The sequence below is a fragment of the Oncorhynchus tshawytscha genome, linkage group LG06 (assembly GCF_018296145.1).
Source record: "Oncorhynchus tshawytscha isolate Ot180627B linkage group LG06, Otsh_v2.0, whole genome shotgun sequence".
Lineage (NCBI taxonomy): Eukaryota > Metazoa > Chordata > Actinopteri > Salmoniformes > Salmonidae > Oncorhynchus > Oncorhynchus tshawytscha.
In genome coordinates this window covers 23,405,447-23,424,482 of record NC_056434.1, presented here as the reverse complement: position 1 = coordinate 23,424,482, position 19,036 = coordinate 23,405,447, and the positions used below count along the sequence as shown (strand labels likewise).

The window sequence follows — 19,036 nt, the reverse complement described above, 5'->3', positions numbered from 1 at the left end:
AATTAATACATATTATATACCATACCAAACGTAACAGATCATACTCCTGAGTGACGCAGCGGTCTAGGGCACTGCAGCTCAGTGCAAGAGGTGTCACTATAGTCCCTGGTTTGAATCCAGGCTGTATCACATCCGGCTGTGATTGGGAGTCCCATAGGGTGGCGCACAATTGGCCCGGCATCGTCTGGGTTTGGCCGGGGTAGGCCGTCATTGTAAATAAGAATATGTTCTTAACTGACTTGCCTAGTTAAATAAAGGTTAAAAAAAAGAAAGAATTATTATAGATTTTAAAAAAATACTATTTTCAGTGTCCTGGTTTTATTTTTACTATGTTACTGATTACAGGTTGCAGGCAAACAATGAGTTGAGAGCTGCTTACTCTTGAGATTATATTCTGGTGAAACTAAGCTATGTTGCGTGCATGTCAATATATTTGTGCTTTGCGATGTTGTAGGCCACTTTGTGCATGATTTCTCTATTGTGCTACATAATTGATACGGTGTATAGTATACCTCCACTACACTACTTTGATACACATCAATGGCAATTAAAAGTGAATATACGCAATGCCCACTGAAACAAAAGTTGGTATATGGCATATTATTTTGTATTTGCTTATAGCCCACACGAACACTACTGATCATGAGCGAGTCACAATCACATCCTTTGATGTGTCATCGTTGTCACTTTTGGTTGTCACATATAATGTTACTTACCCTACATTATTCATCTCATATGCATACGTATATACTGTACTCTATATCATCGACTGCATCCTTATGTAATACATGTATCACTAGCCACTTTAACTATGCCACTTTGTTTACATACTCATCTCATATGTATATACTGTACTCGATACCATCTACTGTATCTTGCCTATGCTGCTCTGTACCATCACTCATTCATATATCCTTATGTACATATTCTTTATCCCCTTACACTGTGTATAAGACAGTAGTTTTGGAATTGTTAGTTAGATTACTTGTTGGTTATTACTGCATTGTCGGAACTAGAAGCACAAGCATTTCGCTACACTCGCATTAACATCTGCTAACCATGTGTATGTGACAAATAAAATTTGATTTGATTTGATTTGATTTGGTGATAGTAATTTTTGAGTTTGGTACACTGAAGGCGTATGTCCAACAGTCACAGTTTGCCACTGCAAACTAAACCCTAGTAATTGCTATTTGGAGGTACTATAAGCCCTCTATCCATCAAGCCAGACCCAAAGATGACCCTCTGCCAGCCTCCTATACACAGACTGCTATCATTAAGCAATAAAGCATGAAGGGGTATGGTATATGGCCAATATACCACGGCTAAGGGCTGTTCTTAAGCACAATGCAACGCGGAGTGCCTGCATACAGCCATTAGCCGTGGTATATTGGCCATATATTCCAAACCCCTGAGGTGCCTTATTGCTATTATAAACTGGTTACCAACATAATTAGAGAAGTACAAATAAATGTTTTGTCATACCCATGGTATACAATCTGATATACAATCAGCCAATGAGTATTCAGGGCTTGAACCACCCAGTTTATAATAAGGCCCTACTCCTACTCCTAGTAAGGCCTACAAAGAAGGCCACATGGTCCTGTTGCTGTGGCTTACCTGGACATGGCGATCTCAGCCTTCTGCTTGGCGATGTCTGCAGCCTTCTCGGCCGCGTCCACAGCCCGGTCCACCTTCTCTCTGATCTTACTGGCTCTGAGGGGGATCAGGTTCTTTCTCTTGCCGCTCACCAGGACATTCTGCTTGTACTTGCCCTCCTCCTTGGTCCCGTCAGGGAAGGTAGTGCAGCCGTACCCGTGCCGCTTGTTTCCCACCCACTCCCCCTCATAGTGCAGGCCGTCCGAGCGCCGGCTCACGCCAAAGCCTGTGCGCTTGTCGTTCTTCCACTCACCGCAGTAGGTCTCTGTTGCCGTGGCGTCCACATCATCCTCGGCAGCGGTCAATTCGGCCTCGCCTTCTCCCAGGCTGATGGTGGAGTTGACTGAGCTGACCGTGCTCATGCCCGCCTCGCTGCGAAACGAGCTCTGCTTGGAGCGCTGGCTGGCTAGAGAGCTCCTGGACTCGGACTTCCTCAGTTTGAGTCCACTGAGGATCGAGCGACCTCGGAACAGACCCTTCTTCTTGCCCTTCAGCAGCTCTGCCTCGCTGGGTGCCGTGAGCACGAAGCCCCCCCGCGACACGGCCGGACTGCCAGCAGAGGCCATCCCACCCACGCACGCCACGCCGGCCCGGTCCGGGAGCAGAGCCATCCCGTTACTGTGCTCCGAGCGCAAGGAGTTTATGGAGGTACGCAGCGGAGAGCGGATGACGGCTGCCATGCCGTACGGCACACTCTGCCGCAGGCCGTATCCCTGTCGCATCCCTCCCAGCCACTGGCCCTGGTACGTACCTGCAAAGAGAGAGACAAAGGTCACAATGCATACCAATATGATATAACAGCATATCAATAAATTATTCATTTTTATATTTCACAATACAACAACAACACTAGAGATAGAGATATGTGCCTAAGGGAGCTAATGAACATACTGCAGAGTCTAGCATGTGTAAATGCCTCTTTGTCTGTGTCGGGACTCAGCTGATGACATTACAGCCTACTACAGTAATACTCGCTGCCTGAACACACACTCTTCCCCTCCAGCATTGTCTGCATCTTACCTGAGACACTAAGTTCAAGTGCTTCAATTAGGGACTAAACCATGCAGTATTACCATAATAACAACAACCAAACATACTACTACTACTACCACTACTAATACCGCCAGTACCAACACTACTATACTAAGGATATCAAGAAAAAATACTGCATCCCAGGCTGTATCCCAGTCATCAATATATGTATGAGGGAAACTGTGGCGAGATAGTAAGTGAAGAGCACTCATAACATCTATCAACATGTCCATCCTGTTATCTATCACTATATCCATCCCGTTACCTGTCAGCACTGTTATTTAGGGGTCATATTGCCAACAAAATAATGTCATGTTCTTTTCCCTGAAATGTCCAGTATGGCAGCTGGTCATCATGTCGTCTGCCAACCTCTCTGATTGATCATGTCTCAATGTGCTCCTATATAGAGGTAGCAAATGGACATTAGGTGCCTGAACAGCGTATCAAAGGACTGACCCTGACTGGCTAGGGTCAAAGGTGAGGCTCCACTGGGCACTGGATTCCATAATTCAATTCAGTGGTGCTATATTATGTCAAAGGTTTTCAGCCCGATTTTCAGCCCGATGCAATACATTACATATCTATAGGGATAGGTAGCATTGTTTCCTATTGTGAACTACACTCTAAGTCTATTTTGTCTGTGAATAGGTCCAATACTTGTTCAGTACACTGCCTTAGTAGTTTATATTTTAAAGATGTCGCAGGATTTTTACTCTCTTTTTCTCTATTTCCCATTCCAGTATAGGTCCATCTGTTGGATATCTCTGTAGTGCTGAAATCTGGGACAATTCACTGCATCTCTCTCTCTGTCTCTCTCTCACGTGCACGCACGCACGCACGCACACACACACACACACACACACACACACACACACACACACACACACACACACACACACACACACACACACACACACACACACACACACACACACACACACACACACACACACACAGACACAATCCTTGTGGGGACCAAATAATTGATTCCCATTCAAAATCATATTTTCCCTAACCCTAACCTTAACCCAAACCTAACCCCAAATCTAACCCTATCTCTTAACTCTAACCCCTAACCCCTAATCCTAATTGTAACACTAACCCTAATTGTAACCCTAAACCTAAACCTAAACACTAAGCCTAAAATAGCGTTTTTCTTTGTGGGGACAGACAAAATGTTTCTGTGTTTTACTATCCTTGTGAGGACTGCTGGACTAATTGCCCGATCTATAGGATCCATCTATGTACAAGTATTCATCTATCTTATCTATATTCCGTCCTTTCCATGCTGCCAATGACTGAGCAAACCCTCTGATGTAACAGCTCTTCTGCTCTGTGATTCATCGCAGCAAGCTTTCTAGAATTTGCTGCTTAAGTGTGGAATCAGCACACATACAGATGTAGGATCTTAATTGGATCACCCTGTTGCAGGAGAACTGTACCGAAAACTTGTAGTGTATTTGAGGTTTTAAAAGGCTTCTAACGTTTGTAATTTTCACATTGACATTTCGGACTTGATTTTTCCCTTATAAAAAATGTATCAACCCCTACAAAAATGTCCATGAATTATAATCCACATAATAATTCATATTTCCTCTTGCTGCATGATTATTTTCCTGCTGTAGCAAACTGGATCAAATTTAGATCCTACAAATGTGTAGGTCCACATAAGGATGCACACACACACGCACGCACACACACACACACACACATACACTCTCCCCTTTCCTCTCTGCCTTCATTGCTATCTTTGGGCTGGCGTGTCAGGGAAATGCATAAGGTTGGATGGCTCAATGAGGCAACAGCAGAGACAGTGTGGGATATCCCAACCCCCACAGCAACACACTGCTGCTGCTACTTCTACTGCTGCTGCTGCTGCTGCTACTGCTACTACTTCTTCTGCTGCTACTCCTACTGCTTCTACTTCTACTGCTGCTACTCCTACTGCTGCTACTCCTACTGCTGCTACTTCTACTGCTGCTACTTCTACTGCTGCTACTCCTACTGCTGCTACTTCTACTGCTGCTACTGCTACTACTCCTACTGCTGCTACTCCTACTGCTGCTACTCCTACTGCTGCTACTCCTACTGCTGCTACTGCTGCTGCTACTACTCCTACTGCTGCTACTCCTACTGCTGCTACTCCTACTGCTGCTACTGCTGCTACTCCTACTGCTGCTACTTCTACTGCTGCTACTCCTACTGCTGCTACTTCTACTGCTGCTACTTCTACTGCTGCTACTTCTACTGCTGCTACTTCTACTGCTGCTACTTCTACTGCTGCTACTCCTACTGCTGCTACTTCTACTGCTGCTACTTCTACTGCTGCTACTCCTACTGCTGCTACTCCTACTGCTGCTACTTCTACTGCTGCTACTTCTACTGCTGATACTACTGCTACTCCTACTGCAGCTACTTCTACTGTTGCTACTGCTGCTACTTCTACTGCTGCTTACTGCTGCTACTTCTACTGCTGCTACTTCTGCTACTTCTACTGCTGCTACTTCTACTGCTGCTTCTACTTCAACTGCTGCTACTGCTTCTACTTCTACTGCTGCTACTTCTACTGCTGCTACTTCTACTGTTGCTACTGATGCTACTTCTACTGCTGCTACCACAGTACTGAAACCTACTACTCTTCAAAACAGGCCTGGCAGTCTGGGTGGGCATTGACTATTTCTGTGCTTTTGAGTGTGTGCGGGGGGAGAGTGAAATAGGTAGACAGAGAAGAGAGAAAGAGGGAGAGGGCAAGACTAAGACCAAGCTCTAACATATCTCTCATGTGGAGGTATTAATCATTGTCATACCTCCCCCCGTTCCACATACGTCTGACCGTCACAGAGACAGCTGGCCGACATCTGGGCACACCCGCCCGATCCTATCAGTCAACAGCTGTGTGCCTTATGATGGATCAAACACAGGCCTCAACTGATAGGATTACACTGATATTCCCATAGACAGAGAGAGAAAGAGAGAGAAAGAGAGAGAGAGATAGAGAGAGAGAGAGAGAAATAGAGAAATAGAGAGAGAGAGAGAGAGAAAATGAGAATTAGCTAGGGCCTTCCAGCATTGCTCTGGCACATCTATCTATCTAGGATCACTTCCTGTTTTCCAGCTCTTGATTTGATTTGATCTAATTGATCCCAGCACAGACACTCCAGAGATAGAGAGAGAGAGGGATGGAGGAAGTATGAGTGCTTCTTCTGTCTGATAATTTTTTTTAAATTGTTAGCTTTTGCGACACAGCTGAAATAAGGTCCAGACTGAAATAACTTGGGTTATGTCTGGTTTCAACAGAGTCCATATACACAGAGAAGTGACTTATCCTCTCTTGACAGTTTGATTAGGTCCATTTTGGATCAGACCACAGCATATTAAGTTGTTATTATAGTTTGCAGACACATTAGCTAGATTCAGATCATAATGAAAGACTTGTGTGTACCCCCCTCCCCACACAAAAAAAAAGACTAACAATACAAATTTAGACTGGTGTGTCCCCGACCTGCTACAGCAGAACACTTCTCAGTGAAGGAGGTGAAGCTTTAAAAGAGTTGAGAAGGGACGTCTCTCTCCCATGAGAGAGCAGCGAAAGTAAACTCTGATTCTTTGGTAATCCATTGACATAGCCATGGGATCATCATCTCACCACTACAGCCATTAGTAAAGCATAGCTAGGCTAATGACTGATGCAAGTTTGCACACATGAACATTAATTATGAGGCAAAATAAATACAATGCCACATCTAGCAGAGAAAAATGCAGTAGTCTACCTGAATATACTTTTAACAAATATGTGTTAATTGAATTCAAAGTATCAAGTGCTCCTGAAATGTCAGTGACATTTTCCTTCTGGCTTAATTTTGACATTGACATACAAATCCTGTCATTACACATGCCATGAATCATTCCACATCAAGCAAAACATATTATATGCTTACTTGAGTTGTGTCATCCTTGTGTAGCCTTATAGACTTTAGGAATGTTTTAATACGCTGCATCGTGACCCAAAGTGTAGGCCTATTGTCATTGGAGCTCTCCAAGGTGCTGAAATGATAGCGTTCTCTCTGTGGGGGTGGATGGATGCACATTCATCATTGGTTTGCCTGAACAGTTTCCCACGCTTGTATGTGCCCTTACAGCTCTACCAGGAAGTCGGAAAGCCTATTTCAATTCAGATCGACGCTAGTTTCATCAGTTAATTTGGCTGTGGTAGAAAACTCCGCGTCGTGGAGGCATCTCTCAGTCGTGTTATTAATCAGTGAGGCAAGCATATTATTCAATTTCCCCACAGCTATGAAAACATCTAGGATTCTGAAAATATATTTTAATTCACAACGTGTCACATGCTGCCGGCGTTCAGATTCGGCCTAGTATGTGATGCATGTAGCCTGACTACAATAATCCTCTGTCGTTTATTTGCGTATTGGTTTTCTATGGACTATGCAACTCAGATGTTAAAACGAATCCGGTGGAGGTTTTCCGCCGAAGGGCTGCGAGATGGGTTTTGCAACAGCAGTACAGGGGACAGCATGGAAATGGTTAAACGTGGAAAGATCAAAGACGCGGAAACATCAGAGAAACTCTGATTAGATCACGCGCCAACCAACCCCCTGTCTGAATTCATGATAGTTATGTGTTCTTCTGTTTCTAGGTTAAACTTAGACCAGAAGTATGTGGACACCTGCTTGTTGAACATCTCATTCCAAAATCATGGGCATTAATATGGAGTTGGTCCCCCCTTTGCTGCTATAATGGCCTCCACTCTTCTGGGAAGGCTTTCCACTAGATGTTGGAACATTGCTGCTGGGACTTGCTTCCATTCAGCCACAAGAGCATTAGTGAGGTCAGGCACTGATGTTGGGCGATCAGACCTGGCTCGCCGTCTGCGTTCCAATTGATCCCAAAGGTGTTCGAAGGGGTTGAGGTCAGGGCTATGTGCAGGCCAGTCAAGTTCTTCCACACCGATCTCGACAAACCATTTCTGTATGGACCTTGCTTTATGCATGGGGGCATTGTCATGCTGAAACAGGAAAGCGCCTTCCCCAAACTGTTGCCACAAAATTGGAAGCACAGAATCATCTAGAATGTAATTGAATCCTGTAGCGTTAAATTTGCCCTTCACTGGAACTATGGTGCATAGGTCTAACCATGAAAAACAGCCACAGACCATTATTCCTCCTCGACCAAACTTTACAGTTGTCCTGGCATCCGCTAAACCCAGATTAGCCTGTCGGACTGCCAGGTGGTGAAGCGTGATTTATCACTCCAGAAAACGCGTTTCCACTGCTCAGGAATCCAATGGCGGCAAGCTTTACACCACTAGAAACCCATTTCATGAAGCTCCCGAAAAAAAGTTATTGTGCTGACGTAGCTTCCAGAGGCAGTTTGGAACTCTGGAGTGAGTGTTGCAACCGAGGATAGGCAATTTTTACGTGCTATGCGCCTCAGCACTCGGTAGACCCGTTCTGTGAGATTATGTGGCCTACCACTTCACGGCTGAGCAGTTGTGGCTCCTAGATGTTTCCTCTTCACAATTACAGCACTTACAGATGATCGGGGCAGAAATTTGACGAACTGACTTGTTGGAAAGGTGCCACTTAATGGTTCTACTGCCTATGTTTGTCTATGGAGAGTGCATGGTTGTGTGCTCGATTTTAAACACCTATCAGCAACGGGTATGGCTGAAATAGCGAATCCACTAATTTGTTGGGGTGTCTAAATACTTTCGCATATATAGTGTATATATATACATATATATAACGTTTATAGAGATAACTTAATTGTATTATATATAGATCCATTTCTAAATGACAAAATGTTTGACCAACTTACCTCGTTTTGTTGTTGAAGTCACTTAAAACATTTAGATCAGACAGATTACAGTTTTAGTTGAGCAAGAGTAGTGGCAGCCAGGGAAAGAGTTGGGAAAAGTTTTTGTGACATAAAGTGGTTTCTGGCTAGAACAGACACGGACAGACTGCAATCCAGAACAGAATACAGCTAGCACAACTGTTGCAAAAACGTCAACATTCAAAATGAGCTGCAGTTAAAAGCTAAATCTCTCAGTAAGCTTAAATCGACTACGGATGTTATCCGGGATTTGGTTTTGAGCTTTTTCTGTCACAGAGAGGTGATGGTGTGCCCCTGTCTTAGATTTTTCCATTTAAGGATTATTAACACATAGAAACATCAGACTATTGATTTATCTTTTGAACGCTAATTCTCCCAAAATTGCCCTGTACATCACAAAATTGATTTACATCGTGCTCATAATTTTGAATAACTGAGCATGCTATTTATTTGGCCTCATAACATAATCTGGTTCAACAGCAACAAGATATGTTCTTTAATAACTGCGATAACACACCATGCAGGATGATATAACAACATAAAGCAGCTAACGATCTACAAACCGTAGACCCCTCCACATCTCTACATGGTTCAAACCACTTCTTAACAACCATGTTGGTATGTAGGTCAGGGATCACATTATAAAGGCTACTGTACTGTAAGGTTGAACAGGTTGACTCATATCCAGATAGACAACTGTCAGGGCAGTTTCCTGTAGCTTTCAGTTTTGTGAGTGTGTTTTACTCCCAATCACATAGTGTGTGATAATCAGCAATCAATTTGATCATTATCATGTGACTGATGGTGTACAATGGAGCGTCAACAACCATCAGAAACACTTAGCTACATGACAATTATTAACACAGACTGTTGAAGTGTTCTCCATAGATACCTTGGATGAGTCCCTTATTCCATGGCCATTGGCAGTATAGAATGTCTGACTCCATCTGAGGGGTAAGACATTGGAAAGACAATGCTACTTTAACCTCTCTGTAGCTTTGACTCCTCCCTCCTCTCTGTCACTGTCTACTGTGATTGTGATTAAGCAGCCAGATTAGTGTCCAAATAAGTAAACCCCATTAGCAAAATCAACCAGCTAATCAGAGCAAGGAACACTGAGTCCCCTGTGACACGCTGACTTGCTGCGTGTCTGTGCGTTTCCACAGCAACTTACTGTACAGAGACAAGAGGCAGTGAGGCACGAGGGAGACAGAAAAACAACTGCTCAGAGCATAGATCCTTTTCCTCCTTTCAGTTGTGGTTTGATAAGGAGGTTATGCAACATGTGTGATCACAGATTGGGGGGTAGAATGCAAGACTATTTCTTATTTACGATGATGGATGCTGTAATCAGCTGATTAAATGTTGTTGTTTGGCAAAACATGCTGTAGCTTACAGACACGAGGAGTATACATACTGGTGTCTTTTAAAGACACTGACTGATTTATAGACACAGTGAAGTGTTACATAATGAATACTGACTGTAGATATCAAGTATCTGAGTGTCTCTCATACGACAATAATCGACTATTCCTCATTCTCATACATCTTTATCTACCAGTTTATCTTCTCCAAATCCATTTCTCTCTATTACATCTCATACTCATTTCATTATAACAAAGCCTCACAGGCCTAGTGCTCTCTTCAGAGTGGATACTGTAACTGTTATCATTGTGGATATAGTACTGTATCATATCTGTTCTGCATATTCTGTCCCCATTAGCCTGCTCTCTCTCCTCGTTCAGCCAGTGTTGGGTGGGCTGCTGGTTGGGTGCATGATTGTGTAAGGTGCTAGAGAGTTATATAAGCTTAACAATGGTGTTGCACCAGGAGGTTTCACCAGAATAATTCAAACTATTCTACAGACAGTTATGTCCTTTAACTGTGTGATTGTTTTAGTACCTTTGTTTTGTGATATGAAATGTTTTGATGAATATATCTGGATGGACCTGGAATCCACCTTAGGAGAGAGTATGTGTGTATTTGGGGTATAGTAAGGACTTCCAGGCTCTCATCACTGTCATCTTCAAAGTGTGTAGAGCATTTATGGCCTTAGAACTAGATCTCTCCCAGCCCAGCCTGGTCTCATAGACTAGCCGTAACATAGTAAACGTATATCAAATCAAATTGTATTTGTCACATGCCTCAAATACAACAACCTTACCATGAAATGTTTACTTACGAGCCCTTAACCAACAATGCAGTTCAATAAATATAGTTAATAAAATATTTACTAAATAAATTAAAGTTAAGAAAAATGTATCAATCAAACAGTAACACAATAAATGTACATAACAATAACGAAGCTATATACAGGGAGTACCAGTACTGAGTAAATGTGCGGGGGTACAGGTTAGTCGAGGTAATTTGTAAAGTGACTATGCATTGATAATAAACAGCAAGTAGCATCAGTGTAAAAACAAATGGGGGGAGGGGTCAATGTAAATAGTCAGGGAGAATTAATTGTTCAGCAGTTTTATGACTTGATGGTAGAAGCTGTTAAGGAGAAGTTTGGTCCTAGACTTGGCACTCCAGTACCACTTGCCATATGGTAGCAGAGTCTGTGACTTGGGTGACTGGAGTCTTTGACAATTTTTTGGGCCTTCCTCTGACCGCCTAGTATATAGATCCTGGATGTCAGGAAGCTTGGCCCCAGTGATGTACTGGGCCGTACTACCCTCTGTAGCGACTTACAGTCAAATGCCTAGCAGTTGCCATACCAGGCGGTGATGCAACCGGTCAGGATGCTCTCGATGGTGCAGCTGTAGAACTTTTGGAGGATATGGGTACCCATGCCAAATCTTTTCAGTCTCCTGGGGGGGAAAGGTGTTGTTGTGTTCTCTTCATGACTGTCTTGGTATGTTTGGACCATGAAAGATTGTCGTTGATGTGGACACCAAGGAACTTGAAACTCTCGACTCCTCCACTTCAGTCCCGTCGATGTTAATGGGGAACTGTTGGGCCCTCCTTTTCCACTGAGACCAACAAATTAGTATGATATGTTACACTTGGTATGGTTACAAAAAATGAAAGTAGGTTTGTTGGTTGCGGTGGATAGGTGGCGTATAACAAGTATAATGCGAAAGTCGAGCAACTCAAAGATTGTGAGTTCTTTGAGACAACTTTAGCATTATAAGTTGTAACATATCATATGCAATGGGTGGTGGACATAAACAAATGAATACATACCATATGAAACGTAACATATCATACTAAATGGAACGTCTGGGATTTACGTACAGAAGGATACAAAATGCTCTGAGACCAGGTTGCCCAGCCAGGTTTACCAAGAGTTTCTCCGTCTGGTTATGGGAACTTCACCCTGACTGCTTATTTCCTATTCATGGCTGTACAGGTAATCTGGAATATCTCTTTCTCTCTCTCCGACTGCATGCAGAGTCCGGATGGCCTTAGTTTGGGCCTCTAAATGTATCTCCCATTGCAGCTCGAGCAGCGGAACTGCTTACTTAAATGACAGATGGATGGAGAAAGAGAGCTTAGTTTCTGAGTAACAGGAGAATAATGAAGCAGGAGACAGTTAAATTTTGTGTGTGTGTGTGTGTGTGTGTAAGGCATCCATATGTTGATGCCTTACACAGAGGGTACTACTCAGCCATAACATGACTCAGTCTGAGTCTGGGTCTTACCTCCATCAGAGTAGGTCTCCGTACCGTATCCGTCCTGAAGACCATTGTTCCAGGTTCCCTCGTACTTTCCGCTGGTGCCGGTGCTCTCCCTGAGGCCGTAGCGTCCCTTAAATCCACTTGTCCACTCCCCCTTGTACACCCACTTGCCCTTGTTCTCAACCCCAATCCCATGGCGCTTGCCCTGCGCCCAGGTGCCCTGGTAGGTGTTCCCACTGGGCCAGGTGTACACCCCCACCACCTCAAAACCATGGCTCCAGGACCCTGAGTACTCGCCTTGGCCCTTCGGCCCAGTGCAGATGCCATGGCCGTGGGCTTTGCCTTCCTGCCACCCGCCACAGTATGACCCCCCATCATCAAAGTTGAACCTGCCCCCAGTGGACATGCATGAAATAGGTTTTGGCAAATCCCCCAAATCTCAAAAAAAGAAACAACACAGTTGGGGTCGGAGTTGGTGATGATGAGGTGTGAGGGGGAGGAAGACACACATACAAATCCCCTGGGTTGACTTAAAGAAGAAAAAGAAAAATAGCCCCCAGAGTGTAGGGTCCCTCCTGTGAGGCCGGAGCAGCGGGAGCCTCTTCAGACCATTATCCTGGAGCTGTGGTTCACTGTCACTCCCAGTCCAATCTCCTACAGCCGCAGCTCACAAATGGGAAAAGGCCTATGCCAGCCATGTGACTTCCCTGCTGACACAAATGCAGAAAACCCTCCTTCTCCAGGTTTTGGGTTCTTTCCCCCTCCCTCCACACAGGGCCCCACCGCCGGCACTCTCCCAGCCGCTCTTTAGCGCTCCCTGGCAGCTGAGCACCACCAGGCTCCACCTAGAAACCCCAGGTAACACAGCTAACAGTCAGCCGCTGGCCAGATCCGACACCATTTCCAGCTTTACAGATCCATCTCTTCTGGCTGGCTCAGCTTGTCGTCTGTACCCAACCCACCCAACATGCTCCTGCCGCACAGTGCAATACAGAAATAGAGAGAGAGAGAAAGAAAAAAAGAGGGATTCAGCTTGTTTCTCTCCTGATGCCTCTGCTAGTGAACAGCAATGCAGTCTCTTCCCATATGCACACACACATACGTACACTCTCACCAACAGCAAGTGCGCACACGGACCATGAAAAAAAAACAAGTGATCTGATTATTTTCCTCCTTTCTTTTCCCTTTTCTCTCTCTTTTTTCATCCACGTCCTTAAGTGGTTGAGCGAAGCTGATGCTTTTATTCTTGTTCCCTTTCTGGTGAGAAATCCAGATTTATCTCTGCTTTTCCTCCTCTTAATGCGCCATGCTCTTAATTTTTATATATCACTATCTGCCTTTTCGGTTGTTGTCTTATTCCCCACTTCTCTCCTTATGGTTGGGTCTCTCTCTCTCTCTTTCTCTCTCTCTCTCTCTCTGGTGTCTCTCAAATCTGCTCATTAGAGGAGGACTGTTCCAATGCAGCCAACACCCCCTCCCCCTCACATGCATGCTCCTGTTTTTAAAGAGACAGAGGCAGCATAACATCCAAGCCTCTCTCCTCTCTCTTTTGCAGCCCTGAAGAGCAGAGATTGCTTTTCTATTTGCATGCCTTAGCCTTTTCACCTCTCCATCGCTGGTCCTGCATAAAAACATATTTAATCATTATGTAAGATAATTATATGGTAATAGATAGAGACTGGTAAATCTGTTTATTAGATATTATTACCAGAGTTCTGTTGAATCATTATGTTAGGTAATCTTCCATAAACACTCTTAATACTGTAATAATAATAATGTAATGCACATTAGTTTGACATGATATAAGAGGAATAACATTGACATACCTAACTTAAATGATTTACATTTTAACATCCAAAGTTAAGACATTATTGTAAGATACAGATGAAGAGGATGCTGAGTTAAACATCTCTATGTTATGACAAGGTGAAGGTGACAAGGTCATAGTGACAAGGTCATAGTGACAAGGGCATAGTGACAAGGTCATGTTCTCCTTTTCAAAATGGCGCTGCAATGGATAGCAGCCATTTTACGGGCTCCTGACCAATTCTGCTTTTTTGTGTGCTTTTTTGCACTGATCAAATATTTTGTACATAATGTTTCTGCCAATGTTTCCTATGACCAAAATAGCTTTTGGACATCAGAACAGCGATCACTAACCTCGATTTAGATGAAGAAAGGCACAGGGTGAACCCAAAGTGCAAAATATAAAGTACTCAGGAAATAGTAGGAGAGATTCCTCTCAGGAAAACAAGGAACATTTGCAATGACCAACAAAGACAAAAGGCAGAGGGAGTATATATACACTGTGATAGAGTGGGGATTGGAACCAGGAGTGTGTGATGATGACGAGACAAGTCCGGGGATGATGGGTGCTAGAAGACCAGGCGACGCCGAACGCCAGAGCTGGACAGGAGGGGGAGCCAAGTGAAGGCTGGTGTGACACATGTCACCTGTGAAACTACAGGCGAAAAAAACTCTAAATCACCTTTACTCCACACACAGAAATGCATACAAAGATCGCCCTCCATTTGGCAAATCTGACCATAATGCTATCCTCATGATTCTTGCATACAAGCAAAAACTCAAACAGGATGTACCAGTGGAAGTGGTCCGAAGAAGCGGATGCTTAGCTACAGGACTGTATCGCTAGCACAGACTGGAATATGTTCTGGGATTCACCCTTGAAAAGTTTACCACATCAGTCACTAGCTTCATTAATAAGTGCATCAACGATGTTGTCCCCACAGTGACAGTACGTACATATCCCAACCAGAAATCATGGATTACAGGCAACATCCGCACTGAACTAAAGGCTAGAACTGCCGCTTTTAAGGAGCGGGACACTTATCCGGACGCTTATAAGAAATACCACTATGTCCTCTGATGAACCATCAAACAGGCCTATCACCCCTATCACCAGCCTGTTCAACCTCTCTTTCATATCGTCTGAGATCCCCAAAGATTGGAAAGCTGCCGCAGTCATCCCCCTCTTCAAAGGGGAAGACACCCTGGACCCAAACTGTTACAGACCTATATCCATCCTGCCCTGCCTTTCTAAGGTCTTCGAAAGCCAAGTCAACAAACAGGTCACTGACCATCTCGAATCCCACCGTACCTTCTCCGCTGTGCAATCTGGTTTCCGAGCCGGTCACGGGTGCACCTCAGCCACGCTCAAGGTACTAAACGATATCATAACCGCCATCGATAAAAGACAGTACTGTGCCACCGTCTTTATCGACCTTGCCAAGGCTTTCGACTCTGTCAATCACCATATTCTTATAGGCAGACTCAGTAGCCTCGGTTTTTCGGATGACTGCCTTGCCTGGTTTACCAACTACTTTGCAGGCAGAGTTCAGTGTGTCAAATCGGAGGGCATGCTGTCCGGTCCTCTGGCAGTTTCTATGGGGGTGCCACAGGGTTCAATTCTCGGGCCGACTCTTTTCTCTGTATATATCAATGATGTTGCTCTTGCTGCGGGCGATTCCCTGATCCACCTCTACGCAGACGACACCATTCTGTATACTTACGGCCCGTGTATCTCACTGATCATCCCTAAAGCCAACACCTCATTTGGCCGCCTTTCGTTCCAGTTCTCTGCTGCCTGTGACTGGAACGAATTGCAAAAATCGCTGAAGTTGGAGACTTTTATCTCCCTCACCAACTTCAAACATCTGCTATCTGAGCAGCTAACCGATCGCTGCAGCTGTACATAGTCTATCGGTAAATAGCCCACCCATTTTTACCTACCTCATCCCCATACTGTTTTTATTTATGTACTTTTCTGCTCTTTTGCACACCTATATCTCTACCTGTACATGACCATCTGATCATTTATCACTCCAGTGTTAATCTGTAAAATTGTAATTATTCGCCTACCTCCTCATGACCTTTGCACACAATGTATATAGACTCTTTTTTCTTTTCTTTTTTCTACTGTGTTATTGACTTGTTAATTGTTTACTCCATGTGTAACTCTGTGTTGTCTGTTCACACTGCTATGCTTTATCTTGGCCAGGTCGCAGTTGCAAATTAGAACTTGTTCTCAACTAGCCTACCTGGTTAAATAAAGGTGAAATAAAATAAATAAAAAGGCAAAGTGTCAATACAAGGCTAAGATCGAATCCTACTACACTGGCTCTGACACTCGTCGAATGTGGCAGGGCTTGAAAACTATTACAGATTACAAAGGAAAACACACCCACGGGCTGCCCAGTGACGCGAGCCTACCAGATGAGCTAAATGCCTTCTATGCTCGCTTTGAGGTAAGCAACACTGAACCATGCATGAGAGCACCAGCTGTTCCAGATGACTGTGTGCAAGACCTTTGAACAGGTTGACATTCACAAGGCCGCAGGGCCAGACGGATTACCCAGAGGCGTACTCAGAGCATGTGCTGACCAGCTGGCAAGTGTCTTCACTCACATTTTCAACCTCTCCCTGACCCAGTGTGTAATACCTAAATGTTTCAAGTAGACCCCCATAGTCCCTGTGCCCAAGAATGCCAAGGTAACCTGTCTAAATTACTATTGCCCCATAGGACTCACATCGATAGCCATAAAATACTTTGAAAAGCTGGTCATGGCTCACATCAACATCCTTTTCCCAGATACCCTGATCCCACTCCAATTCACATACCGCCCCAACAGATCCACAGTTGACGCAATCGCTATTGCACTCCACACTGCCTTTTCCCACCTGGACAAGAGGAACACCTATGTGAGAATGCTGTTCATTGACTACAGCTCAGCGTTCAACACCATAGTGCCCTCCAAGCTCATCGCTAAGCTTGGACTGAACGCCTCCCTCTGCAACTGGATCCTGGACTTCCTGACGGACCACCTCCATGTGGTGAGGTTAGGCAACAACACATCCGCCACGCTGACCCTCAACACTGGGGCCCCTCAGAGGTGCACGCTTAGTCCCCTCTTGTACTCCCTATTCACCGACATCTGCGTGGCTGCACATGACTCCAGCACCATCATTAAGTTTGCTGATGACCTGACAGTGGTAGGTCTGATCCGTGACGACGATTAGACACCCTATAGAGAAGAGGTAGAGACCTGGCAGTCTGGTACCAGGACAACAACCGCTTCCTCAATGTCAGCAAGACAAAGGAGCTGATCGTGGAATTCAAAAAACGGAGTGCCGAGCACACCCCCATTCACATCAACAGGGCTGTATTGGAACCGGAGCTTCAAGTTCCTTGTTGTCCACATCACTATGGACCTAACATGGTCCACACACACCCCGCACAGTCGTGAAGAGGGCACAGCAGCGCCTCTTCCCCCTCAGGAGGCAGAAAATATTTGGCATGGGCCCTCGGATCCTCAAAAAGCATCACCGCTTGGTATGGCAAATGCACCACCCTTGCCTGCAAAGTGCTACAGAGGCTTGGTGCGGACAGCCCAGTACATCGCTGGGACTGATGTCCCTGCCATCCAGGACCTCTATATCAGGCGGTATCAGAGGAAGGCCCGAAAAATTGCCAAAGACTTCAGCCACCCAAGCCATAAACTTTTCACTCTGCTACTGTCTGGCAAACGGTACCAGAGCATCGGCTCTCGGACCAACAGGCTCCAAGACCGCTTTTACCCCGAAGCCATAAGACTGCTAAATAGCCAGACTCCTAAATAGTAAATTAATGGTACCCAAACTATCTGCACTGACCCTACGCACATTCAGTAGACTATATATACAAACCATATACACACTCACTCATACACACTACATTGACACTGCCAAACAAAACCCACCCACATTCACATACACTACATATGCACACATACACAACACACACACGCAGACCGACACAACACAAATGCACAAACATACACATTATACACCCACACTTTTCCACTCATTATTTGCTGCTGCTACTCTGTTCTTTATTTTACTCCCCTAGTCACTACCCTGCCTTCATGTACATACAGTATATACCTCAAATACCTTGTACCTCTGCCCATTGATCTGGTACTGGTATTCCCTGTATACTGGATACTGTAGCTCCATTCTTGTGTATTTTATTTTATTCCTCATGTTACTGTTTTATTTTTATTTTTATACTCTGCATTGTTGGGAAGGGCTTGTAACGGTAAAGTCTACACCAGTTGTATTTGGCCCATGTGCCAAATAAAATTTTATTTGATTTTGACATATCTACCGCAATTATCTCATACCCTTGAATATTGAATCGGTAGTGGTACCATGTGTATATAGCCAAGTTATCGTTACTCATTGTGCATTTATTATTATTTATTTTATTATTACGTGCTTTATTTTTCTATTATTTCTCTATTTTCTTTCTCTCTACATTGTTGAGAAGGGCCCGTAAGTAAGCATTTCACTGTTAGTCTACACCTGTTATTTACGAAGCATATGACAAATACAAATTTGATTTGATTCTAGTCTCTCTTCAGGTGCTCTCCCTATCACACGCTCAGCTGGCATGTTGTCGATGTGTTTATCCTGTCAATTACCTGGGATGAGATCAGACTGAGCTGAGCTGGGTATAAATAGAATGAGAGGACTGACACGCTAACCTCACCTCTCTCAGTGTTGTGGGTTGTGCGGTTCCTCTAGTCCAGTGGTTCTCAACCTTTTTTGGTTACTGTACCAATCACATTTTGCTCTGCCTGGAGTACTCCAGAAGTACCCTCTCATTCTTTCTACCAGTAGACCTACGGTTGTATGAGTTTTTTCAAGTATCCTGAGGGGTACACGTACCCCTGTTTACGAACCAATGATCTAGTCTATACTCTGGACCCAGATAGGCAGTGTAGGCAGTATGGGACTCATTACTGGTCCCTCCCCGGAAAAATTGTGTTTTTGTACAGTAGGCCTCTTATCAAATCAATTGTGTGCCCTCTAGC

General features: G+C 44.4%; 1 protein-coding gene across 2 annotated transcripts in view; it reads right to left on the bottom strand.

Annotated features, from left to right (window-relative positions):
- Nucleotides 1–13,592, bottom strand: part of LOC112252257 (junctophilin-3-like) — a 29,958-nt gene extending 16,366 nt beyond the window's left edge. For both annotated transcript variants that reach the window (XM_024423341.2, XM_024423343.2), the window contains exons 1-2: nucleotides 12,189–13,592; nucleotides 1,621–2,410 (exon numbers count right to left, since the gene is read on the bottom strand). In XM_024423341.2, the coding sequence (XP_024279109.1) occupies nucleotides 1,621–2,410; nucleotides 12,189–12,570 (1,172 nt within the window). In that variant the 5' untranslated portion in view covers nucleotides 12,571–13,592. The remainder of the gene's footprint in view (nucleotides 1–1,620; nucleotides 2,411–12,188) is intronic.
- Between the last annotated feature and the right edge of the window lie 5,444 nt (nucleotides 13,593–19,036).